This window comes from Passer montanus, unplaced genomic scaffold (genome assembly GCF_014805655.1).
Source record: "Passer montanus isolate IOZ18808 unplaced genomic scaffold, ASM1480565v1 scaffold36, whole genome shotgun sequence".
NCBI classification, from domain to species: Eukaryota; Metazoa; Chordata; class Aves; order Passeriformes; family Passeridae; genus Passer; species Passer montanus.
Window position 1 is genome coordinate 3733515 of NW_024368374.1, and position 23845 is coordinate 3757359.

The following is a 23845-nucleotide window of genomic DNA, read 5'->3' on the forward strand; positions in this document are numbered from 1 at the left end:
CCATTAATGCTTACTCGTGCATTAACACTGTGTACCCATCTATGCTTACCCACCTGCTCTCTTTTCATGGAGCTGGATTCCACCTGACCACAACAATTCACTGTCCTGTCTCTAGAGCAGTGATCCAGAGAGATGAAAAAAGGTCACACGCAATTAGCATTACCCCTACACTGCCCAGCTGTGCCACACCACCCTGTGAGAGCCAGCAAGCTGCCTGCAGTTCCCACAGTACCCAACCCACCATGGGAATTCTCCACTTCCAACAAGCCTTGATAGTCAGCTGCAAACCTCCTGCACAGAAAAAAACTAAAATTTCTCTGCCGAGTTCTTTGGATCACTGGGAAAATGAGTTTGGTGTTTGGAAGAAAGGTTCTAGTTGGGACTAAGGAAATGGCTGTATCTATGTGCTTATAAAAGTCAAGAAGTCTCTAGACCAAAACATGACAAAACATTATTTTCCTTTTCCATTCTGTCAGGCTTAGTTCTACTGAGTCAGCAACAAAAGGCTTATGACAAAACATTATTTTCCTTTTCCTTTTTCATTTTGTCAGGCTTAGTTCTACTGAGTCAGCAACAAAAGGCTGTAGCTGTGCCTAAGCGAAGAAAGAGGTTAGGAGACTCTTATTCCTTACCAAACTTGGTGGGCAGAGGTCAGGGCAGGAGCAGCAGTACTTCTGAGCAGCAGTGCTGCCTCATCTCCCTGGTGAGGCGCTCTTAAGGCTCCCTTGTACTACCATAGCACTATCAGCTCCAGGTGGCAATGGGAAAGCTGAGGCTTAGGGCAAATCCATACTAGAAAACTCTTGAGAGAAGCCAAGTCCACTGGAGTAACATGTTTTTTAACCACAGCTTTGCATAAGCATAAGCTTCCTGACATATTCACAAGGCTGGCAGCAGCATCTTGCAGGGTAAGGATATAATAACTTCTTGCAAAGACATTTTTTCACAGCAGAAGCTGCATCTCTACTGGAGGATTTCATGGCTAATAATTTAATATAAGATAGACAAGACCTGGAAGGCATGTGGTAATGTGTAAGCAAAAAGAACCAGATCCATGCTGGTAGAGCAAGAAAATGAATCCAGGCTTCTTCCTCACAGGTTACAGCAGTGTGCTTTCCTGTGTAAATCACAGTGCTGTCAAGGGAATAGAGAGACTGATGCTGTAAGTACCGACAGGAATAAAGCCTCGAGCTCCAAGAGAAGCAGATTGGCCTGTCAGTGCCGCTGAAGGTTGTGAAATATCCTTTGCGCCACAAGAAAAACTCTTTGGCCACACCAGAATAGAGTTCAGGTGCAAACCAGCACATACGTGTTGCAGAAAACTTGTAAGCCTATGCTGCCCAAGGGTAGCTCTTCTCTCAGGTTGTGATAGCCTGCTATTGCAGAATTGCCACTTCCTTTCCAGAGTTTGGGCTTTTTTTTTGTTTGGGGGGGGTGTTTGTTTTTTGGCGCTTTTTTTTGTTTGTTTTGAGGGTTTTTTGAGTGAACCAACTGATCTCCATACAAAACCAAGAGAAAGTCTGGAAACAGATCACTTCCAAAAGGTTCCATGGATGAGGGTTTGTTCCATCGGCCCTACCTGATGTTAACCAGCTCTCCAACTCCTGACATGAGCCCTTCTATCACATCACTTGTTATGAAAATGCCACCCTGGTAGTCTTCAATCTATGCCTCAGGTTCTTTCTGATGCTCCAAACAAAAAGAATGACCCACACGAAAAAGACGTCCACAAACCCACACAGAAAAGTAATGATCACATCTTGGCACCAAAGGGCCCAGAAGCTCTCTAAGAGGACAAGTGTTTCATCATGTGGATACAAGGGAAACCACTGGGCTGTTGCAAGGGAACAAGCTATGACCAGCATACAAACAGGCCACTTTTCCTGAGGCCCAGGCATTATTCCAAGGTGTGAATCCATCTAGAATGATAGATGAAGCAGCAAGGGAAAGCACAACACAGAGACACAGGTAAATCGAGCTGACAGCACAGATGCATCTGTGTGTATGAAGACTCCAGATTAGTAGCATGCTCCATGCATGCAACAACTCCTTGTCAGCTTGCAAACTGCCTGAAGGCACCTACAACTGGCCTTGCTAAGGCACCACAAGTCCTGCTGGCTACAGAGAGGGCAACTTTGCAGCACACACGGCCATTCTCACATACTCCACTGCATAGCAAGCAAGCGAAATGTTCTAGGCAGCTTTGTGCTGCCAGCACAGACACAGCATAGAGTTTGGAGCCTGATATCTAATCAGGAGAAAAACCTGTTTTCTGAGCATAACAGTGAGGCTCTGTTCTTTCCAGAGGCTGGGACTGCAAATCACCCACAAAGCATGAAAGTTTCTCAATAGTTTTATGTTTAAAAGGCAGTTGCAAGATAGGAAGCAAATATTGGCTAAGTAATGACAGTTAATCAGTTGCTTTAGCATTTTCTGCAGTATTTGTGTTTGCACATGACCTCACAGAGACAATGGGGATCTACATTTTTATTCCTAATTGAAGAGTAATTAATCTTAAAAATAATTTTTCTAGATCTATGTAGAACTCTTAATCTGAAAAAATAACTTAGACTCATTTTCTACATTTTAGAGTAGAGAAACTTTGCATGTCATATAGAAAAGCTGTGATTATTTAGGAATTTCCACTTGGGAAAACAGGGAAATAGAAGGATATTCTCTTGGTAGAGCTGCACCCTCACTAGTGTACTTCCTTGTTTGCAACAGTCCTAGTGGGCAATTCAGGCCAAAGTCCCTGCTTTTCAACAGATCTTGTCCTTGATTTCAGTGGGACCTATACAAAAAAATGCCTTCCCAAAAAGCACACTTATGTCTTAGGTGATTCATATCAACAGCTCTCTAAAGTTCAATCCTCAGTCATGGGAGTCAAGTATTACTTGTTGGTGGTATGAACATAACCTTCTACATCTCAGTTTCCCATCAACATTTGGAAAATACAGTATTTCTCTGACTCAGAGTCATGTTTTGCAATCATATGCATTAATAAGACTAAGAGGCATTCAACTATTAGAGAACAGGGACCACAATAAACATGCAAAAATGCAGGCCAAAAAAAGAGATAAAACTTGTCTTGGTTTAGTAGGCCAAAAAAGGATGAATTGAACATGAGTTATATATCTTGATCATTCTATCTATCAAGTAAGCATCCACATAAATATTTATCCTAGCTGATGTCACAGTGTTAAATTCTCTCTGAATTGTTTACTACAGTCCTGGGACAGATATTACCTGCACTTTCTTAAAACAAGAAAATAAAAACCAGTGAATCCACAGTGGGATATGGTAACTCACTGTGCTAACTTCCCAGAATGGTTCAGACAGAAAGTACTGCACTGCACATTGCATTTTGCAAGTCTAATGTAAAAGCATTTCTACTGTTTGCCTGCAGACGCGATAAGACTCCGAGCCTCGTGGAATCAGCATTTCAGCGCATGTCGTCCAGTACCCTCTGTACTGTGGATTTAGCAAAGCTTGCCTAAAGCTGGTTAAATCCCTCCTCCCACCAAACTACGTATCCCTGAAGTAAAGCCAAAAATATGGAGAAAATGTTAATTCATATTCATCCTATGACACAAGAACATAGCAGCTAATATTCCTTTTTATTTTCTGAAGGTGTTTCTTTCTGGAAATAATGAGTCTGGTCTTCTTTGATTATAGGATCATCCTGTAGTGAAATAAGGAGGTTAGGGGGGTCAGCTTCCTTCACTAAGATGTCATGGAACAATTGTCATCAAGAAATCCATCTATTTCATTATACCAATGTTTGACATAGACCTGTTTTACTCTGTTAATCCCTTTACAAATTGCTTGCACTTTTTCCCCTCTCCAAGTGATTCATATTTTTATGCAATATATTTTGATGTCATCTATCATAAAGCTCATCTATTTGGAAGACATTATGCAAATACTTTCATTTAATCCCTTTATCAGTAGAATGTCAGGTTAGTGTTTCAAAAAACATCCCTCTGAGCCACATTCAAAATAAGAAAGTTATGGGAAATATTAACACCTAGTTTTAAAATTATGTTGGCAAGGATGAGTCTCAGTTTTCTGAGGCTGTAGGAAAGGGGCATCTTCCTGGAGCAGAATGAGAAACTGAGTAGAATTTGCAGAAAGGGTGAAATTTCCTTTATACCTTTAAAAATGCCATGGACACCAACTGGACTGAATCAACCACCAAAAAAGAAAAAAATTGACCATAATGTCAAAAAAGAAAGACCTTCACCAAGACATAAGACTAGGACGACAGCAGCTGAGGTTCCACTATCCAGAATGATGACAGATTATTAACCACAGATTCTGTGGCTTGGCAAAAAAGCTTGTTACCCTGAAACAAAGCAATCCAGAGACTCTTGGGTAAGTGAATTGAGTCTAACGTAATCTGCCCAAGTTCAAAGCCAAAATGTACCAAGAAACTAGAGTCCTGGTCTGGAAGAACAGAAAGACAACTGGTAGAAGGGAGAGTGGATGGCAAAATAGTAACAGCATACATGAAAACTGGCAGATTTTATTAGAGAACACCAAAATGCATGAAAAGCAAAATCTAGAAGAGGAGTATAAGGATGTATATATAAAACATTGATAGCAGTATTAAAATATGCTGGGGACGTGAGTGAGAATCAATTCCCATTCAAGGATGCTTAAGAATAAATAACTAATTCCTTAAAAGAAATGACAGCAAACCCAGAGAATCGTGTATATTCATACAGCATGGCAAAGGAAGGCAGAAGAAAACATCCAGGAGAAGGAGCGTTAGAGGACACTTTGGTTACAAAAGAAGTATACAGCTGCCTTGGGATTATGACAGATTTTCATGGACAGCTAGCCACATGTATAAAGGCAGGAGAAACCTGCATGCAAATTTTTTTAAAGAAGGAATAATTGCTTAACAACAACCTGGGGCAATGACAAGGCAGGGGACATGTTATTGCTGACAACAGAAAACTGCTCCTTCAAAAGGCATCTTGGAAACAGACCCAGCATGACATTGAAAGAAATTATTTACTTTGGTATTATGTTGTGGAAAAATAATTTTCAAAAGTAAAAGTTGACATACAATTAGAAAAGACCTCAAACTAATAATGGTTTTCTTATCTGAGCAGCTATTTGTTTAGCACTTCAGTACACTGCAGCTCAAACTTTCAGTCTTGCATTTATTTCTGTCCCTTCCCCCTGAAAGCGTATCCAGTGAAGAGAATTCTTACTCCCTCAAAAAAATATTTCCTTCATACATATGTCCCAGTCCCAAGGGACACAGAAACATGGCCTGGATATAATCTGAGTCACTAATACGAACCCAAACACTTACTGGCACCTATATAATACAGAAAGGTCCTTGAAACATCTGTTTCCACATACCACCATATCACAAGTACCAACAAAAATAAGATCTTTATTAAAAAAAGCAAAAGCCATTTCTCTGATGCCTGCACATGCCTATGGCTGGTGAATATAAATGCAGTCACTTGGCCAGAGGGAAAAGGCTCCCAGATGCGTTTTATGGCTTTGCACATTGCAGGCAAACTGCTGCCTCTGTCAAGCTGCAGAGCAGCACCAGCCTTATGCACCAGCAGCCCTGGCTGCTTTGTGAACAAGGAATGTGGCTCCAGCCCAGCCTGGAGGTAGCAAGTGTTAGCAACCCCTTGATTAAAAGTGCACCTCGATATGCAAACCTAAGGGACAAGAAAGAAAAAAATCATCTTCCTTACCATAACCCCATTTCTGAAAGCTGTGGCATTCTCCTTTTTACTCTTCCTATTCATTTTGAATCTCAGATCAGGGTTGCTTTGACCTGCCCAAGGAGATAATGAGAGAAATGTGTTTTCATGACAGTTCTATGAATACTTTCCTTCTCACAGACACAAAGGGAATCTTTTCCCTCTCTATAGGCCAAACAACATAAAGTGTTCAGTCACACCAAAAACATTAACAAACACTTTCTCTTCAATTGTCAAAACCTTCTGGGCTTGGCATGGTTGCAAAAAAAGGTCCTCCTTCAGGTTTTCATCTTTAGCCAGATATCACAATGAGGAGGACATGGAAAATATCTGAGCTGAAATAAGAATTGAGGAAACCTATAGACTACCAGCTGGATACAGCTGCAGCTTTGTTTAGCCTTTAGCATTGTGAATATTTTCACATTAATATTAGATATCCCTAAAGAGACCTTTAGCATGCATTTCAAAGGCCTCGCTGATCCCAGGCAAGGAGAATATTCTCATCCCATTCCTGTGGCATGTACACAAAAGTTAAACCAATCCTACACCTACTCACTCAGCCTCCTCCGAGCATTGCATCATCACGGCATTATTACATCCAGGATCAAGGTGTGACCATTTTATCTTCAAACTGCCCAACACTTTGTGGCACAGGCCTGATCTGTTCATGTCAGACAGGCTGTACAGGGGCTTGGCTGTACAAACAGACCAGACCAGCAGCTATTCCTTTGACTAGTCCCTTCATTTCAGCCATATTCATCACCCAGGGAAAAGAAAGCTCACACCCAAATAATGCTTGATGCTGGAAAAGAACGTCATCATTTGGTTTTATAAGCTATTCAAACATTCTGTTTTGCAGTACCTGTAGACATGGACATGCGTGCTTTGGGCTTTGCAATGGGCACAATGATCCATTCTGACTAGATATATAATTTGCATAATAGTAACTGCAAGCAATGCCAAAGCAGCCCTGGTCTCCCAAAAATAAATAGATGGACCACACAAGAATGTGCTTCTTGGGCAACACAAAGGGGAGTCATGCTCAGAGATATTCTCTGCAGCTGATTGACTTGAACTGTAAATATAGTGGCATGCTAGATTTCTGCAGACCTCAGGATGGGATAGGCACTGTGTCACCTGCAGCTGCCCTTATGCAATTCAGAGTACTTCTCGGAACAAATTAACATATCAGCTCTCAACTTTTCAGACAACTGAAGGAAATAGAGTTGCCCAAGCAGCCCTGGGGACCCTGAAGCAAGGCAAGCTTTCCTCCAATAATGCTTACACTATAACACACACCCCGATTGCTTTCTCCCCTGTTGACTACTGCAGACTTTCTGTGGGCTCCAGAGTTTATTAGTCCAATCCATCCTCAGCTGCAGTGGGCTTAATCCAGTCACAGAGAGAGCACAGGTAATGGCCCCTCTATTAAGACATTTACTAGGGCAAATGTCTCATTTTCAGTCCTTTGTAATACAGCTAAATTTCAAGTGTCTGAGCTCAGTGCCTGCCTTAATGATTTTTTAAGACTCTGGGGGACCAGAACAATTTTTTGTTGCTGTTGCTTTGAGAACAAGGTTAAAGGAGAACAGGCAGTTCTTCTGAAGGCTATTTTTTGGCAGAATTCTGAACAGCCTCACTGACATCCAGAGGAATCTGATATTCAAATGAACCTACAGCAGGGGCTGAAAAGCCTTGCTTATTGACCCCAAGAAAAACCCGATTCCTTTATAGAAAAATATCAAAGACACCATGAAAAGGAAGGAGAAAGAACACGAGTCCATAATGCCCAGATCCCAGGTGAGGTACTGAACCACACCACCTCTCAGGCATCTTGACAAAGTGCTGCACCTTGTTGATCTCACTCCAGCAGTGCTTATGTTGCATCCATCTGCTGCCCTGCAACAGCTTAGCAGCCCCAAAACAAGAGCCAAACCAGAACTGCATCCTCAACCACATTCCACTTCATAGTCCAGTGTAACTCATGAGTGAATCCAGGTTTGTGCTATGACAGTACTCTTTGCACTGGAACTTAGCAGACTGAAGCTTCTTCATCTGCCACCCTGGCAGGAACTTCTGATGGACCAACTGCAATAAATAGCAGAGAAGGTGGGGCAGTGATAACATCTTGAATTGCTATAGATTGAATTGCACATGAACAGGTAATTCAAAACATATGGTATGCTCTCCCAGGCTTGTTTACATCACAAAATGTATTTAAACTGAGATAGTGTCAGCTTTAAAGAAAAATAAGTTTTTCCTCAATATTTGGATAGGCGCTCATTTCAAAATAGGTTTAGTCTGATATAATTTAAATCCACACCAACTGCAGTAAAGTTAACTCAAAAAGAAGTCACCCAGTCAGTGGAATTAGCGCATCTGCCAAGAGAATGCATTGCTCTTAACAGACATAGACAAGTCTGAAGAAATTTCTCAAAACACATATCAAAAACAGGTAAGAATAGAGCACCCAATGAAATTATGGCCAAAAGGAAAGAGAAGTATGGGGAAAAAAATCAAAGTTGATTTTAAAAAAGGAATTATAATGTTCATTTATCTAGCCATTAATTTCTAGAAATGCACTTCATATACTATTCTGAATAGTCAAAACAAATATGAAAAAAAAGTTGGGGTTGTTTTTTTCTACAGATCCAGCATCTGGAACCTGTTTTTTCTTTACAGTCTGGATTTCAGCTTCTCCCTGAAGGTAAATGAGTGTCACACCATAAACTTGACAAGGACCCATCTGCATGTCTGTGTATTAAAAACTCAGTCCTCTTCCCATTAGACTCGCAATGGCTGTTTTAGCAGTACAGCAACTAATTTCCCATAGCCTGTGGAAGTTTGCCATTGGGTTTGAAATTTCCTGCCAGACTGGTATCTGCCAGTTTGCGACAGTATTTATGCAACTTTACCATTATGATCTCACCAGGAATCTGAAGCAATAGTAAAATGTATTTACACAGAAACAGCCTTTACCCTGTTTCCTCAAAAATACACATTGTATCAGAATAGTTCAATTTGCCCACAATAAAATTATTAAATTCCCCATCATGAATATGCATTCCTTTATAATAATCAATTAATCCTCTATATTTTACATTAGTAGTTTTTAAAGAACAGCATTAGCATCCTAGTCAACTAGGATCTCAGTTCTGATCTCTTCAGTTGTTTAATTAAAAAGTAGATTTTCATCCTTCTTATATATTGTTATAGACTCAAAATGAAAGTAGAAAGTCTGCCCCTCCTTTAAAATGCAATTAAAGTTTCTCAACTCATTAGTTTTCATTTTAATTGAAGTAACATTGCTCCCTAGGTTGCTTAAAAACAGGAGTGAAACATCCATCAATCTTCTTACACCACTTGTTCAGTTTCTGCCCATCTGGACTCTGTTCTCATTATCAGAGGCATGTCAATAGAGCTTCCTCAGTGAAAGTCTGAGGAGAAAGGAGAAAAACTCTGCCACCTTTACACACCCAGACAACCTGAAATCTCCGAGGCAAGTCGTAGCCATTCTTGGCATGACATTTCTATGGGTTTTTGCCTCCAACTATCCCCCACATCACTGCGCTGGCAGTACCAACATGGCAACACAGCAGAAAATGTGACCCTCTCCAAGTCTTCTCTGCTCATACCTCAGCTTAAATGGCTGGAGGAGGCAAAGTCTGCATGCAAAATGTGTTAACCTTTTCTTGCTGCCTCTTTGGTTTGGAGGGGGGAAGGAGAACCTCAGGCAGGATCAGCAGTGAAGAACTGGCAAGGACTGCAGCACCGCCCTCATGGCTGAAAGCAGCAGCTTGAAGCTTCTAAGAAACAGGGCGTGCAAGATGGAACAGGAGAATCTGAGGCAACACAGTGGAGCAAAACAGCGTGTGAAATGAGTCTCAGAAAGGGACTCACTTCCCCAGCTGGTTCAGCTGAACTCAGCCACCCGACCTGAAGGTGAGGTCACCTCTCCAAGCCCAGTAACATGGCTACCTGATGGCAGAGCATGTAACAGGTCTCAGACCATACAATGAGAAAACCATGGCTAAGAGATGTTTCCTTTTTCCCTGCTACACTCAACTCCAAATGCACGACCGATATTATACAAGCAGCTTCCCTTCCGCTGGATTTGCTTGCACCTGTTATAATCTAATTAGGAGGAAATTGGACTTCCTTTGCTAGCATCATAAAAAGAGGCAACATAAACATATAAATCTTTCTCTCAAATTCCTCTTTCTTCTTTTTGAAATGCCAGAAGACTGCCCTGTGAACCCAATGTGCAATTCTATTCTGCATAGCATGTTGAATAATGGATCGAGTTTATATCTACCAGAGATGAAAATCATGCTTTTTCTGAAATCCATTCACTGCTTCACGGACCCCAAATCCTCTAGGTGTTATACATTTCAGCTGTCATAAATCCATGTAATGTTCCTGTGCATGACACTATTCATTTAGACCACCAATTTAGTTAAATTGACAGATGTGAAAGAAACACATGTAACGAAACAACTCCCCAGTGATCACACAGCTGCTGATCCTGAAGGGACTGTATGCTTAATTCAGCAACAGTCAGGCACTTCCATCCACATTTGCCACCTGCTGTTAATATAATGTCAGGTGGAGCTGTGTTACTCTCACTAAGCTTACTTCCATTCAACATTCTCCTGAAAGCTTTTGCAAGCAAATTAAGTGCAGTAGGTGGGATCCTGCACGCACTTTCCCTGTGGCTCATAACAATCTCCCCACTGGTTTGATCGGGGCCCAGAGAAAGTTAGAATTTGGTCCTCTTTCACTTCCTTTGCAAAACACCCTTGTGTGCATCAAAAATAACTCAAAAAACATGCTGAGAAAAGGGTATTTATTATCCTTATCTTTGAAGTCTAGATCCTGCCACTCACACTACAGTTCAACAGTGCAGTAGACTCTACTTGAAGTCCTGGACAGTCTTAAAGAAGTTTAGAGACCTTCCCAAACTAAGTCAGACAAGGTATATCAAAGCAGATTATTAGGCCCCAATTCAGCAATGTCTTTAAGCAAATCCTTATGGCCTTAATGTAAGTAGCCAAGAGCTTTGAAATTTCAGGTCTTCAAACAGCAAGGAAGCCACATACCTCTAAAATGAGCATATGGCTCTTAATGTTTTCTGAAAGGCTTTTGTTTCACAATATGCATCAATTTATTGTGCAGAATCCAGTTTTCCACAATTTTTAGCACAATGAAAGTCATCAGGAAAAACTAAGTTTGCTTTTCTATAGAATGAACAAAATGTGTTCAGATTAGATTTCGTTTTGGCATACAAAGTGCACCCTCCATTTGTTCTTTCTTCACACAGAATTCACCATTCTCTCTCTCCAAATGGGAGAAATGCCTGCTTTTCTGTTCAAATCACTATAAATCAGCTTTCATCATGAACTTTCTGTGCAATATTAGCCTGCCCAACTATGTAAATAAATAAATGATTCAATGTAATATTGTTTTTATATGGCATATTGTCACTGTTCATTAGTAATTTAATTCTGCATGTGTTCTGCAGTTTGATAGACAAGTTGTGCATGGGAAAAAAAAACAACATTCTTAAGACTTTGGCACCTACAGCAAAGCTATTAGATTCATATTAATGCATCAAAATAAGTAATCAGCAACTCTGAAAATCAGGTCATTCATTTTTGTGCCTAAATTTAGATCTAGATGATTAACTTTAGGCATTCACAGTTGAAAAATGTTCATCCAAATGTGTCATCAGGGAGGGTTGAATAGATTTCTAGAAGAAACACTTGAGAGAAAAATTCTAAACGATAACAATTTAGATGATAAACAGTATTATAATTTTTTATTCATATAGTTCTATTGGTGTGCCTGGCATTGTAAAGGCAAGAGAAGAAATACAGCTAAATATGTTATTCTAAATATACTTTAAAGGCTAGAACTAAGGCTATAAAGATTTAGAACACAATTACTGGTGTTCAACTGATTGTAGTATTTTTCAAAGGAAAGGATTTAAATAGAGATTTTTTTCTCTTCTGCCCTTTGAAAAGGTAAGATAATACTTGTGAACTAAAACTTCATAAAACAAAATTTTCCAGCTTTGACCTATATCCATAAAGATATTAGGATTCTCAATTTCTATGTCAACATCCAGCTTCACGTTGATATCAAGGGATAAACAATGGGAAACAGGAATGGGATTCATCTCTAAAATAAGCAGACAGCAAAATAATTCCAAGGAATGACATACATAACACTAAGGCAAGTGCCTTGGAAAGATTTATGATATGACTCTCCTTCTGTTAATCAGAGAGGAAGAAAGACAGCTAGTTTCAACCACACTTCTGACTTTCAGAGGTGAAATAAATCCTTTCATTGGTGCCTGCATCAAAGGTGGTATTCTTTTACAGAGATTTACTTATTTTGTATTGAAGCATGCAAAAACCCCAGCATTTCTAGATGCTGAAATTCAGGAATATTCAGTACCCAAAAATACTATGGTTTTATATAAAAATTCACAATCACTCAAGGCCAAGAATAAAGTATTTTAGTAGAGACTTTATAAGTGTCAACAAACTTTTTTAATGGGACCAGTCACACTCCTGACAAAGCAAAAGGCAAGTGTTCACCTGAACAGAGGTGAGAAGGTATGAGCACCAAGAAAAGATGCACTCCCTTTTAAAGATGTGTTAACTCACATTCTTGGTGAACCTCACTCCTGGCAGGCAGAAAGTGACCATTTGAGTTTCACTCTGTGCCAGCTTCTGTGTCTGGCATCCCAGCCAGTTAGTACAATGGATTTCTCTTCCTAAGGATCTAACAGTACTAATGAAGAGGTACTGAACAAGTCTAAATGCAAAAGAAAATGCATTATAGCAGGGACATTCACAGAAATAACTTACTAAAAACTGCCCATTTTGCAAAGAAGAAGATGGATGTTGTTTAACGGGGTCTTTTTGTCAGTAAAACATTCACTTCTATCCCTCTAGCAAAATGTGTCATTTTATGTTACAGAGAACACATTCCTTTTTTGTCTAGACACAACAGTCGCAGTGTAAAAATTTCCCATGAAGACAGTAATGAGACCAGAACCTGGAAAGCATTTTAAACCTGGATCACAGACAAGAAAAAATGTTTACAGATCCAAATCTCCCCTTGCTACCACTTCCTGAGATGACAATTGCAGCTAACAACCCCTTAAGTCTATCTTCAGCAGTGACACTTGATTACTTGCGGAGTGTTGCAGTGTTGGACAGAATACATTCTCAGTCAGTACATATGGCAAAGCTGAGGCTCAGTAATCTGCTAACTATCAATGATGTGGCCACCAAATCCTTTCATAAAGGGGGGGAAGCATGAGCTGGTTCAGAGAGGGTCAAGTCCATGTAAAACAGGCTAGCTGGATTAACTCTCTCCTCCCACTGGCAGTGGAGTCTAGAGGCAAGCTATCTAATCATAGGCTAGACACCTAATTTTTAGACAGTAATATTTAGGTGAGACCAATGCAGAAAATAGCCTACAGCAACTTTAAATTGGAGATTAGGGTAGATTAAGGGTATGTTTTGCTGAAGCAAAAGTAATTCTCATAATCTGTTTTCTGAAAGAAGGTAAGTAATAAAAACACAAGCAAATCTCAAGCAGTAGCAGAGCAAAGTAGTACATGAGAAGCACACACTTCTCACACCTCCACAAAACAGCATGTAAAGGCCTGCTACCCTCACAGCACAGCTAAACAAGCCATGCATCAGCTGGTTACCAAATCAGAAAGGCACAAGCTGTCAGAACTTTGCTGACAGCTCCCAACTTCTGCCAGACTCCTCCCATGCCAGCAGAGCCTGTCTTTGCACAGTGCCTTTCCCACCAGCAGGTCATGCAGCAGTACAGTGGGGAGGGTGCCATGGATACAATGCCAGCTCCTGATCACCCTGTCAGAACAAAACTGACTACTTTTCCAGTGCTCCCAAGCAGCCTCTGATGAGGAACTCCTACTGGGAGCTGTCATTTTGATAGAAGGCATCAATGACCCACCTTCTCTGACTGACACCTCTGGCACAGGTCCCACTCTTCCCTCCATTGTCTTGCACATCTCTGATGAGAATTATTAAACTCTCACATCCTCAGAGTCCTTCCTACCCAGGCCCTCCTTGCAGCAGAGTGAAATAGCAACAGTGAGACGGAATAAATCTGATGCAGTGAATATCACTTTTCTTAGGACTGGTCTAGAGAAAACACAAAAAATAGTTTTACATCTGTAGTCTCCATAAATCTCATTATTTGGGTCCAGCTAATCTAGGCCCAGGACAAATATTTCATGTCTAATTAGGCAAACCATCCTCTCCACAATAAAATCAATATGATAAACAACTGATCTTACAAACAGAAAGCATTGTTTGAAAATTGTAGTGATATTTTGCAGTAACTCTATTACAAAGAGCATAGAGAATAAAAATTATTCATTTCAAACAATTTTTACTAACTTTCGTAATTTTAATGGACATTTTTGATCACTTACAAAGGCAAATATTCTTCTTTAACCTACTCAGTGTTGATGGGAAAACAAAATAAAAAGGATGTTTGCAGTTTATGGCTACATCTGGTAACACTGCAGCTCATGAGCCAAATTGATATTATTTAATTGAGTGTCATCTACCACCAGTAAAATACAATCCTCACAGTTCCCATGCTAAAGAGCTTGAAACTGGGCATATTTGAATCAGAGTTTTAAATTTTGTCCTTCTTGTCTTTCCAGACATTTAAAAAGGAAATTGCAATTTCTAACCATAATGAGTTATTCTGCTGCCAAGCCACCAGGATGGAAAGGAAGAAGTCTACATACTTAGAAGGCCTTCACATATTTAATGTTGCAGGTCACTGGGGTTACATGCTCTTAACTGAGAAAACACAAGCTCAGTCTTTCAGCTTTTATCTTTATGCACTTTGAATCTACAATTAGCTCAATTCTGAGCATCTGGTCTTTTTAACCCCTTACATTCAAAGGTCATTTGATCTTTTACAAGTCAAGGTTTCTCTGATACAACAAACATCATTTCATATTTATTAAAAACGGAGACAAGTTAATGACATGCAAAATTGACCATCACAGGGTTATATGTTTTTCTGATCCTTCCTGTTATTTGCAATTACATTGAAATGCTAAAAAAACTTTAAAAATTCTGTTCATTTGCATGACACTTCTTCTAGCAAACATGCAATGGTGCATGAGAGTTTACACACTGATCAGTTACCAATTTAGAAGTAGCTCCAGTGGTCCTTTTCTTTCAAGCATCTATCATAGAGGTTAGCTTGGAGTGACTGGTTTGGTTTGAGCCACTGCTGCTTTTCTAACTCCATTAGGTTCTGGCACAGATGAAGGTAGGTCTCTGCTGCCACTGAAGGCAACAGCAGAGCCTGAGTTCTGTAGTACAAATAATTGAGAGACTGAGAGACAGTCATGATTCTATATTTTCAGCCTAATATCCAATATCAGGTATAGCACAACTGCTTGGATCCCTGCTCAATATGAGTGAAAATACCCCCAGGTTTCAGTCACGCATTTTTCAAATACAAAGCTTTTAAAACAAAGTCTGAGAGTCTCAGAGTTTGAGATTCATTTGAGACACATCCTTAATTCTCCAATAGTACGAAAATATTTGTGACCGTTTCTAACACTAAATGAGCCAATTTGAACATCCATTCATCTTGCCCAGAAACAAACTCTTCATTTTATACTATATAGCTGGTAACTACAGAAGATCCATCCCCTACAAGTATTTGCATTTCATTAAACTAGCTCATTGAAGTCAAAGGGACTATTAGGTGCACACCTCAAAGCACTTGAGTTCAGCACCTTATTTAGAAAGAGATGTGAAAGAGACGAAGAAAAAAATAATCAATTTCACTTAATTGGAGACAATTCACTGATGTAATAAGGTAATAAATAGGGAATTCAATAATCTTAAGTGATTTTATGCAATGGATAAAGCAAAGACAGTATCTCCAGAGAACAATTCTTGTTAAATCACTCTTAACTAGCATTGTCACACCCCCAGCCAAATACTTCAGTGCAGGCTTCATAAATAATACCAGAATCAAGCCATCTTTTTCAGCTGCTTCTAGATTACCATTCATACCAGAATTAGCATATCAAGGTAGGAAGAAATGCATGAATATTTATTATCTCCATTTCTACATGGAAGATTAAATGAAGAATTTGCAAGAATATGAGGGGCAGACCTACAAATATTATTTATATGTTGAAGCAAAACCTTTGAGCTAAAATTCTGATGGTACAATAATGACTTTGAAGAAGTAAAAAGCTGTGTCTGTGAGCATGTTATTTCTGCGAGATATCACTGAAATAATGGCAACAATTACACTAATTGGCTGTACTGACAATGAGTAGAATTCATGGAGCCCTTGAAAATAGGCAGCTAGGAAACCAGAGGAAGAGCACAGCTGAAGGCAGATGAGCTATGGCAGTGCACATAAGCCAGACAATATTTTGGCACAGTGAGGGCACATGAACTCCCAGTCCTTTCTCCTTTTCACCCTTCAAATTTTCAGTGGCAAAACTTCCAACCACTGCCCAGCAGCTCCTCCAAGCCCTATTTTTCCGTTTGGCAGTCACTGTCCTGAGGACCACAGGGAAGGCTCTACCAACATCCATCCTTCTATCAACAACCATCAGACTTTCCTTGGAGAGGTTTAAGGTGGAAACCATTCCATGTCCATTATTTCTCCCCTAGATATCAGATTGCCATGGATAACTCTTCACACAGTCTCAGTATCACGTGGCACTTCTCAGGCATTCCTGTATCATAGAAAAAACTGGGAAATCTGGCACATTACTCTGAGACTCCATTCATTTTCTTGAACAAAGAGAGGAGCATCTATAATCTATGGCGTTTGCAGATGTGTGTCCACCTTTCTTAGGTGTCCACTTTCCTCCATTAATTGGAAAGAAGGGGTCCCCTGCAGAGGGACAGGATTATCCTTTCCTCCCAGGTATAGGTTGCAAAAATATAAACACATTTGCACTCAGGTGAGGTAAATATCTTAATAGCAAATCCCACCTCTAAATACTACACAGGGGTACAATAATGTTTTATTACATCATTTATGATTGTCACATAACAGAAAATCCCCAGCTAATTCCTGCATTTTGCCTAGTTACCTGTCAATAGACTAAAAATAATGCTATGTATTCACATCAGAGCAGCTGGTCCACCTCAGACCAAGCAGCATCTGTTTTGGTTTCAATAGTGGCGAGAGTATGAGAAAAGGGAGCTTTGCAGGCAGGAGAAAGAAAGGGAAAATAAGGAACAGAGACAGCAAAAACAGAACAAGGAGGGGGGATGAGAAAGAGCATCACTGAAAGCAACTTTTACTGCAGTTTAAGATTAATGACTGCTCATCCACAGGCACTCTGCAATCTGAAGTAAGTGGAAGAAACTGGAGCTGCTACTCAATAGCTAGTGTAGCCCTTTGCAGACATAAAAAGCAGTACACTGATGTTCCCACTCCGACATATAAAACCAATGTGATGTATGTAGCTTTTAAGTGTTGGTGCAGCATAAAAGTTTTATTGCTGCTTTGGCTTGAAGAAAGCTTCAAACCTCAGTTTAGGAATTGCAAGCCCCTGTAAAAGTGGTTATGAAAGGCATTTTTCCTAATCACGTTAGCAAACCCTTCTCTCCATTTTCCCTCTCATTAAAAAGCTTAAATATTTTACAGCTATAGTGTGCAGGCTTATGTCCAGATTACCCTTCATTAAATGACTTTTACAGTAACTGGATACAAGCCTTTTCTATTATTACACAGCAGCTAATTATGTCTCCTTTGTTTTCATTTCATCGTTTTAAACAAAGCTTTTAGGGACCCAGCTACTCTGTGAGAGGTGTTGCCAAGCTGAACACATTTCCAGCAAATCCCAGCTGGGCTGCATTCATTTCATCTGATGATCTTTGCAACATGAAGTAGCTTTTTGGAAAGGAGAAAAAGGGGGGCAAAAAAAAAAAGGTAGGAAGGCAAAGAAAAATAACATCCAATCTATAGTGCTCTTACACTGCTTTAGTGCAAAGACAACTCACTGGGGAAAAATCCTTCAGGATGTTAGTGAAGAATGAAATACAATGCACAATGATTCTAAACATCATAGCTAAGCTACGTGAATGATCAGTTCTATTAGGCATTTTCTGAATTCTGACAGCATTGCTGTTTTCAGATTACCACAGTAATGTTTCCAAAGTGTATTATTACATTCACGGCAAGAAAAGAAGGGGAGGAGGCCTGAAAATTACTTCCCTTCTGGCAACAAATTGTCATTCATGCCCCACATTGAGCCAGCTCCTCGCATTGCCTGGGAAGCCAAGGGAACCAACAAAAAGATATGATTTCCCCAGAGATGGGGAGCCAAGGGAAATGATCAGGCATCTGAAGACTCCCTAGGGTGCAAAGAGCAATAGCAAAAGGCTTTGCTAAAGAGATACTTTTCAGTATCTGTGCAAATAAAAATCTACATTTAGATTTTATTTTAATTGCTCATTCTCATCCATGATACACTGAATAACCAAAGTAATCACATCAGAAAGTATGAGATTTGTTATGTGTGTTTCCATGCACAAGGCTGTATATTGTGCCTCCTGAAGTGTGTAAGATGACTGGACCTTGCTCCACAGAACCTTAAAGACCGATTAGTGTACAAGCCTTCTTTTCTCCTCCTTTTCTCATGGGCATTTCATAACACTCTTAACTTCTTAATTGTTCCTTCATCCTTTTAAGCCTTTCTTGACCAGGTAGCTTTCTAGCCCTTCTTGAACAGATGGTACTCAACTAGCCCTCAAGGGGAAGCCTTGAATCTTCCTGCTATCAACATTCTTTGGGCCTGCGCATCCCACACTTTACTTGCTATATATTTGCAGTTCAGATCACATGTAAAGCTTTCTAGGATTTAGGGAATATAAAATCCCAAAAGACAGTAAATTTGAAGATCTTCTATGAGTCTAGAATTTGATAGGATTCTTAAGGAAAAGTTAACCTTTCTAAAAGATTCCAAAAAGATGTCACTATAATGAATTCAGTAAGAAACTGAAAAGACTGAACACTTGACCTTACCTCTACCAAGCAGAGTAGATGGTTAACAAGACACATGATGCTTTTCAGTGACTTACAGTGCCACCACATATTCTCACTACCAATAACAATGAGGAACCAATCCTTCTTTGCCTCCTGAGCACTCTCATATAGACAGGGGAAGAAATGAGCAGCCAAAGGCAGTATATATGACAGCCCTTCTTCAACCTTCATATCTTGTAAAGAGGGTATGCATGGCGGGTTTTGTTCATGCTGTCCCATCTCAGGTCTTTCTTGAGCTAAATAGGAGCCAGGCTAACCCTCTTCCCAAAAATCACCTCCAGCTGCCTAAATAGTCCACTGTAGCACTTCATCCCAAATACTGCCAGAGCAATATGACCAGTTCATGAGATCATTGATCAGTGCAAAGTATGCACTCTACTCCAAAAAAGTCCTTCTTTCCACCCACTCTTCTTACTAAAACCAAACTTCATGGATTCTTTCAGAAAGACCTGTGAAGTGAGAAGGCACCTTTATCTCCCACTGACAGAAGGCAGGAAGCTGCCTCCTGTTCTATTAATCCACAGACCTCCAACCCCATTTGCTTTACATAACAGCAAAAAGGCACAATTCCCTCCCCTTGTTTCAGATGCAGGAAATTAAATAGGAAAATGAAAAATGGTTTAGCAAAAATCTAGCTCTGCAAGATCCAAGAGAGGTTATCTTTCCAAATCATGCTTGTTTTCCAGAGATATTTGTTCATACAATGGAAAAATATGGAAAACAACCCATCTGCCCACATGGGTGTGGCCTTCATTTTCATCTTAAAAAACCCTGACATTTCTCTCCCTTTTCAGGCCAAAAGGAGAGGGCTAATCACATAAGGGGACCCCCAAAGGCTGTCTCCTTGTTGCTGTTCCACTGCACGGGCTTTGGCAGAGACACAGCAGGGGTCCGATGCAGCTGCTGGAGAGCCTGCCCCGCTTTGCCTCTGCTCCTGCTATTTTGCTACTATATAAGCAGTATAAAAACCAAAAAGAAAAGCCTGTCAGGCAGACCATTTGCCATTATTTGGAAATTAGCAAGCTTTATACTGTTTCTAAAACTAATTGTTTCCATTATCAAAACACTGCAATGCTGTATGCATCAACAAGAAATCATCACACGAACGCATTTCTCTCCTCAATATACTGAGCCTTTTTTTTTCCTGTGAACAGCTTTACTGCCTTTTTTTTTTTTGAGATTCCATTCAAGAGAAACATAATAAAAACTCAGGTACAAACAGACTGTTGGAAACTATTTGCTCCTGCCTTTCAGTTCAAGAAAATTTGTTCTCCTTAATTTCAAAAGAGAGCAACAATTAATGTAGCTAATAAGAATTACAGAAAGAAAAAAAAAACAAACATGTACTTCAAACGATTTCTAACCTATGAAAAAAATCTTATTTTGGCCCTGATGCTAAAAAAAAAAGTTTTTGCATAAATACTCTTACTGAAGCTCTATCCTTGAAAACTTATTCCCAGGATGTGCATTTGGCAAATGCAGGCTTCAAATTGCTGCTGTATTGATGAACTGATTTGCTTGCAAAGTCTTTTTTTAAGGGAGGGGATTATTACCCAGCTAAAGGCTAAGGCATAACGCCATGATGCTACCCAGAAGTAAATGGGGCAAATGTTTGTACTTTTTGACAACAGCACACAGACTTTCTGACTGTCACTTTACTAAGGAGAAGAAGAAAAGTGCATTCACTGGTTCAAACATCCCCCTTAGCAGAAAAAGGCCTGCAGGGAAAAGAAAACATATAAAAATGCACTGAAGCAAAGTAATGCTCCTTGAAGCTGGCTGTGCCCCTAAACTATGCTCCTGAGATTATATCCCGAGGCAGCAGGGGGCATGGTTAAGAGCAATTCTCCCCGGCTCCAAAAGAATGAAAGCAAGTGTCAGCACTGCCATAAAATCAATGCATGGATGATTGCTCCCAGGATGACTCGAAGCAGGAGTGACATGAGCCTGGACATGGTGCTGGTGAGGAATCAGCCCTAATGGCTTCCCATCTGATCCCTGGCTGCAGGGGTCAGTTCAGCTGCGCAGGGCTGAAAAGAGAGGTCACAGATCTGATGTGTCAGCGTGCAGCCAGCTCGTGACACTTGTTGAGCTGTAAAGACAAGATTGCCAAACCCAATGGTGGAGCTTAGGATACAACACAAATCTGGCAGGCTTCCTTGTACCCTGTTAATCCACTGTTCCTATACCTTACAGAGCTCTAGTGGGTTTTTTGTGGTTTTGAAATACATTATTTCCTGGTTCCTGCATTACAGCTTTCTCAACAGTTAGATGCTGTTAAGAAGGGACAGATTAATACATACCAACACAATATAGGGGAACTTTTAACCTTTATAATATGGTGATTACTTTGTGTCTGATATTCTTTCCAGGATGTGCTAGCCTGGTCTAGAGAGCACGGACCAAAATTACGCACCACTAACAACATCTCTCTGCTTACTGCCAAGGTGACTGTGTGCTTGGTCACAAAATCTGCACTGGCATAATTAAACTGGTTTTCAGATTGGCTCAGCCTTTAGCCAGCACAGCTTCTTTGCACAGGGACACTTTCATCAGCTTACCATGAGGTTAGAGTAGCTAGCCCAGGCATCAGTCCCACAAAGCATTGAAGACTGCCCTGCTCACCAGCTACCATCTGTCAGCTGAACCATGACAACAGATTATAAACCCATTCCTGGCCTGCCCCTAGTGTCTAATAAAATCCTGTTAAAAGCCTCACTCTCACTTCTCTGACCGGCTTTTCCAGACCACACAGCACCCTGGGGTATGTCAAACATAGCTGGGTCCTCTCAAGCCTGTTCTCAGAGCCAACAGAGCAGCTCCCCTCATTCTGGCAACAAGCTTAGTACCTTCAGCTCTTTTCCTCTTCACTGCACTATGCAACAGACCTGGAAATCAAGGCTTTGATGGATACCAGTGACTATTAAGAGTGAATGAGAATTCTAATTACAAGCTCTCCTATTGTGAATGGGGTTAATTTCCCTACACTCCCTGAAGGGCATCAGGAAGTAAAATGAAGGGAGACATATGCCCTGAAATCCCAAAATGGCAAAACAATTCCCTATCTTAATTGTATTCTGCCAGTTCTCATGAAAGAGATGGCAATAGTATGAACACTCCTGAAAACTTCTGTACTTGGCAGCACAAGAAGGACAACAAGAGATATTTGGACCAGGTGTGCAAGCAGGAGACATGCTATGTGTAGGTAACAGGACTTCTAGCCTTCTGATACTGCCATCTTTCTGTATTTTTCACTCTTCAGCTTCTTGCATGTTTCCTTTGGCTACTCAGAGCAATCACTGGTGGCAATAGCAGCAGTAGAAGCAACAGGACTCCAAAGTGGGATATCAGAGATGAGGGCAAGGCTGTTAGGAACAGACTGCACCATTTCTTCATCATACACACATCACAATCCTCAACACCTGAGGCCACCTCTGACAGCCTGGCCTACTGCCTGCACAGCAGCAGGAGCCAGAGGGACTCCTGGAGAGCAGACAGGAGCAGGCAGCAACAGGACAGAGGCAGCAGCACTCAGCAAGAAGCACATCCCAAGTGTGTGGGCTGAAGCAGATCTCAAACTTCACCCACATCAGCCCATGGCAGGGCAGCCCCCAGCTACAAAGAGGCCCTGCCAGAGGATACCACACAGGTACTGCAAGGCTACCTGCTGTCTACAGCTGCACTCCATGGCTGCAACTGAGAGTTTGGAATCTTCCCTTCAGTGCTCTGGGAAGTACCAATGTCAAACTAGAAAATTCATCCTGGTACACAATGGGTTATACTGAGGAAGGACCTATAGTGGGATTGTAACATGATACCAGTTCATATATCAACTGAGACTTATTTTTATTTAAACAGTAATAAGCATAGCTTAGAGCCTGTGAGCTGTGAAATATGGGGTTTAGTCACAGGACTAAGTCCCATAGGGCTGGAAGGTCACATTTCCCATGCAAATCAGCAGCAACTTTGCCATTAATTTTATCTGTAATTTTTAAATAGCAGTACCTACAGACTAAGAACAGGATTTGTCCTTCTTAATGCTGAATGTCTAAACCCAAGGTGAGTTGTCTGAGCTGACTGCTCCAGGCTAGCCTAGTCACCAGGAAGAGTTAAGCACTTCCAGTTGGGCAAGTCATCTCTCATGGAGCAGGTGTTGAAGACATGCCCTTTAGTAGTGCTAGCTCACAAATAGACATCATTTAAACCACAGAGTTCTAGAGGCAAGTGAGATGAATCCTTATGCCATATTTTTAAATAACTGGGCCTGAAATCTTTCAAAGTTACCCTTGCAGTATTAAACCTTTCTGTTTTGACACTTTCCAAAAGGACAATCCAATACTAATGGTAAATAATTTATCTGGGGAATTAGGTCAAAGTGCTCAACGTTTTTGAAATAAAAGATTTGCAGAGCAGCTACATCTATAGTAAGTCCCACCTCAGTCTTACTCAAATAACTTCTCTCAGAGATCCTGCAAGCCTCTACCTTTGGCAAGCATACCACACTTCCTTGCTTGTGACAGTAGGGTGCCTTAGGCTGCAATTAGGATCATAGCTCCTCTTAGCTACCAACCACACACTAATCCCACTTCTAATACTGCAGCCAGAACACTGAACAGCAAATTGCTGTGATGTACCACTGTCATAGCATACGCCCCACAGTCCAGACAGCCAGGATACACAGAATAACGCCATACAATTTTAAAAGGCTTCAACCCATACAGAGCAACACCATACCTCATCAGAAGGCTTCAGGCATCTGTCCATACAGAGTGACAGCATCTCCCCCAGAAGGCTGCAGGCATCTGCCCTTCTTGTGCTTTAGCCCAACCTTTTATACCCTTGATTGTTCATGCATTGCACCTGTGTGCTCTCTGCTCCCTTTGGTGATTGGTCAGTGTGCCTGGGCACTCCCTGGCTCGTTACCTCCAATGCAGCTCACCTGCCCTGCACAGCTGTGGCCCATTGGGGATGAGGCTGGGCCACAGCCCCACTCCCAACCACCA

At 40.7% G+C, this 23845-nt stretch overlaps 1 protein-coding gene across 5 annotated transcripts in view; it reads right to left on the minus strand.

The window, feature by feature from the left end:
- OLFM4 (olfactomedin 4) overlaps positions 1-23638 on the minus strand; it is a 47399-nt gene extending 23761 nt beyond the window's left edge. For 2 of the 5 annotated variants that reach the window (XM_039716703.1, XM_039716700.1), the window contains exons 1-2: positions 23577-23638; positions 5727-5809 (exon numbers count right to left, since the gene is read on the minus strand). In XM_039716703.1, the coding sequence (XP_039572637.1) occupies positions 5727-5780 (54 nt within the window). In that variant the 5' untranslated portion in view covers positions 5781-5809; positions 23577-23638. Of the gene's footprint in view, positions 1-5726; positions 5810-7586; positions 7808-23576 lie in introns of those variants that run through there. The other 3 variants (XM_039716701.1, XM_039716702.1, XM_039716705.1) reach the window with 3 other exon arrangements.
- Between the last annotated feature and the right edge of the window lie 207 nt (positions 23639-23845).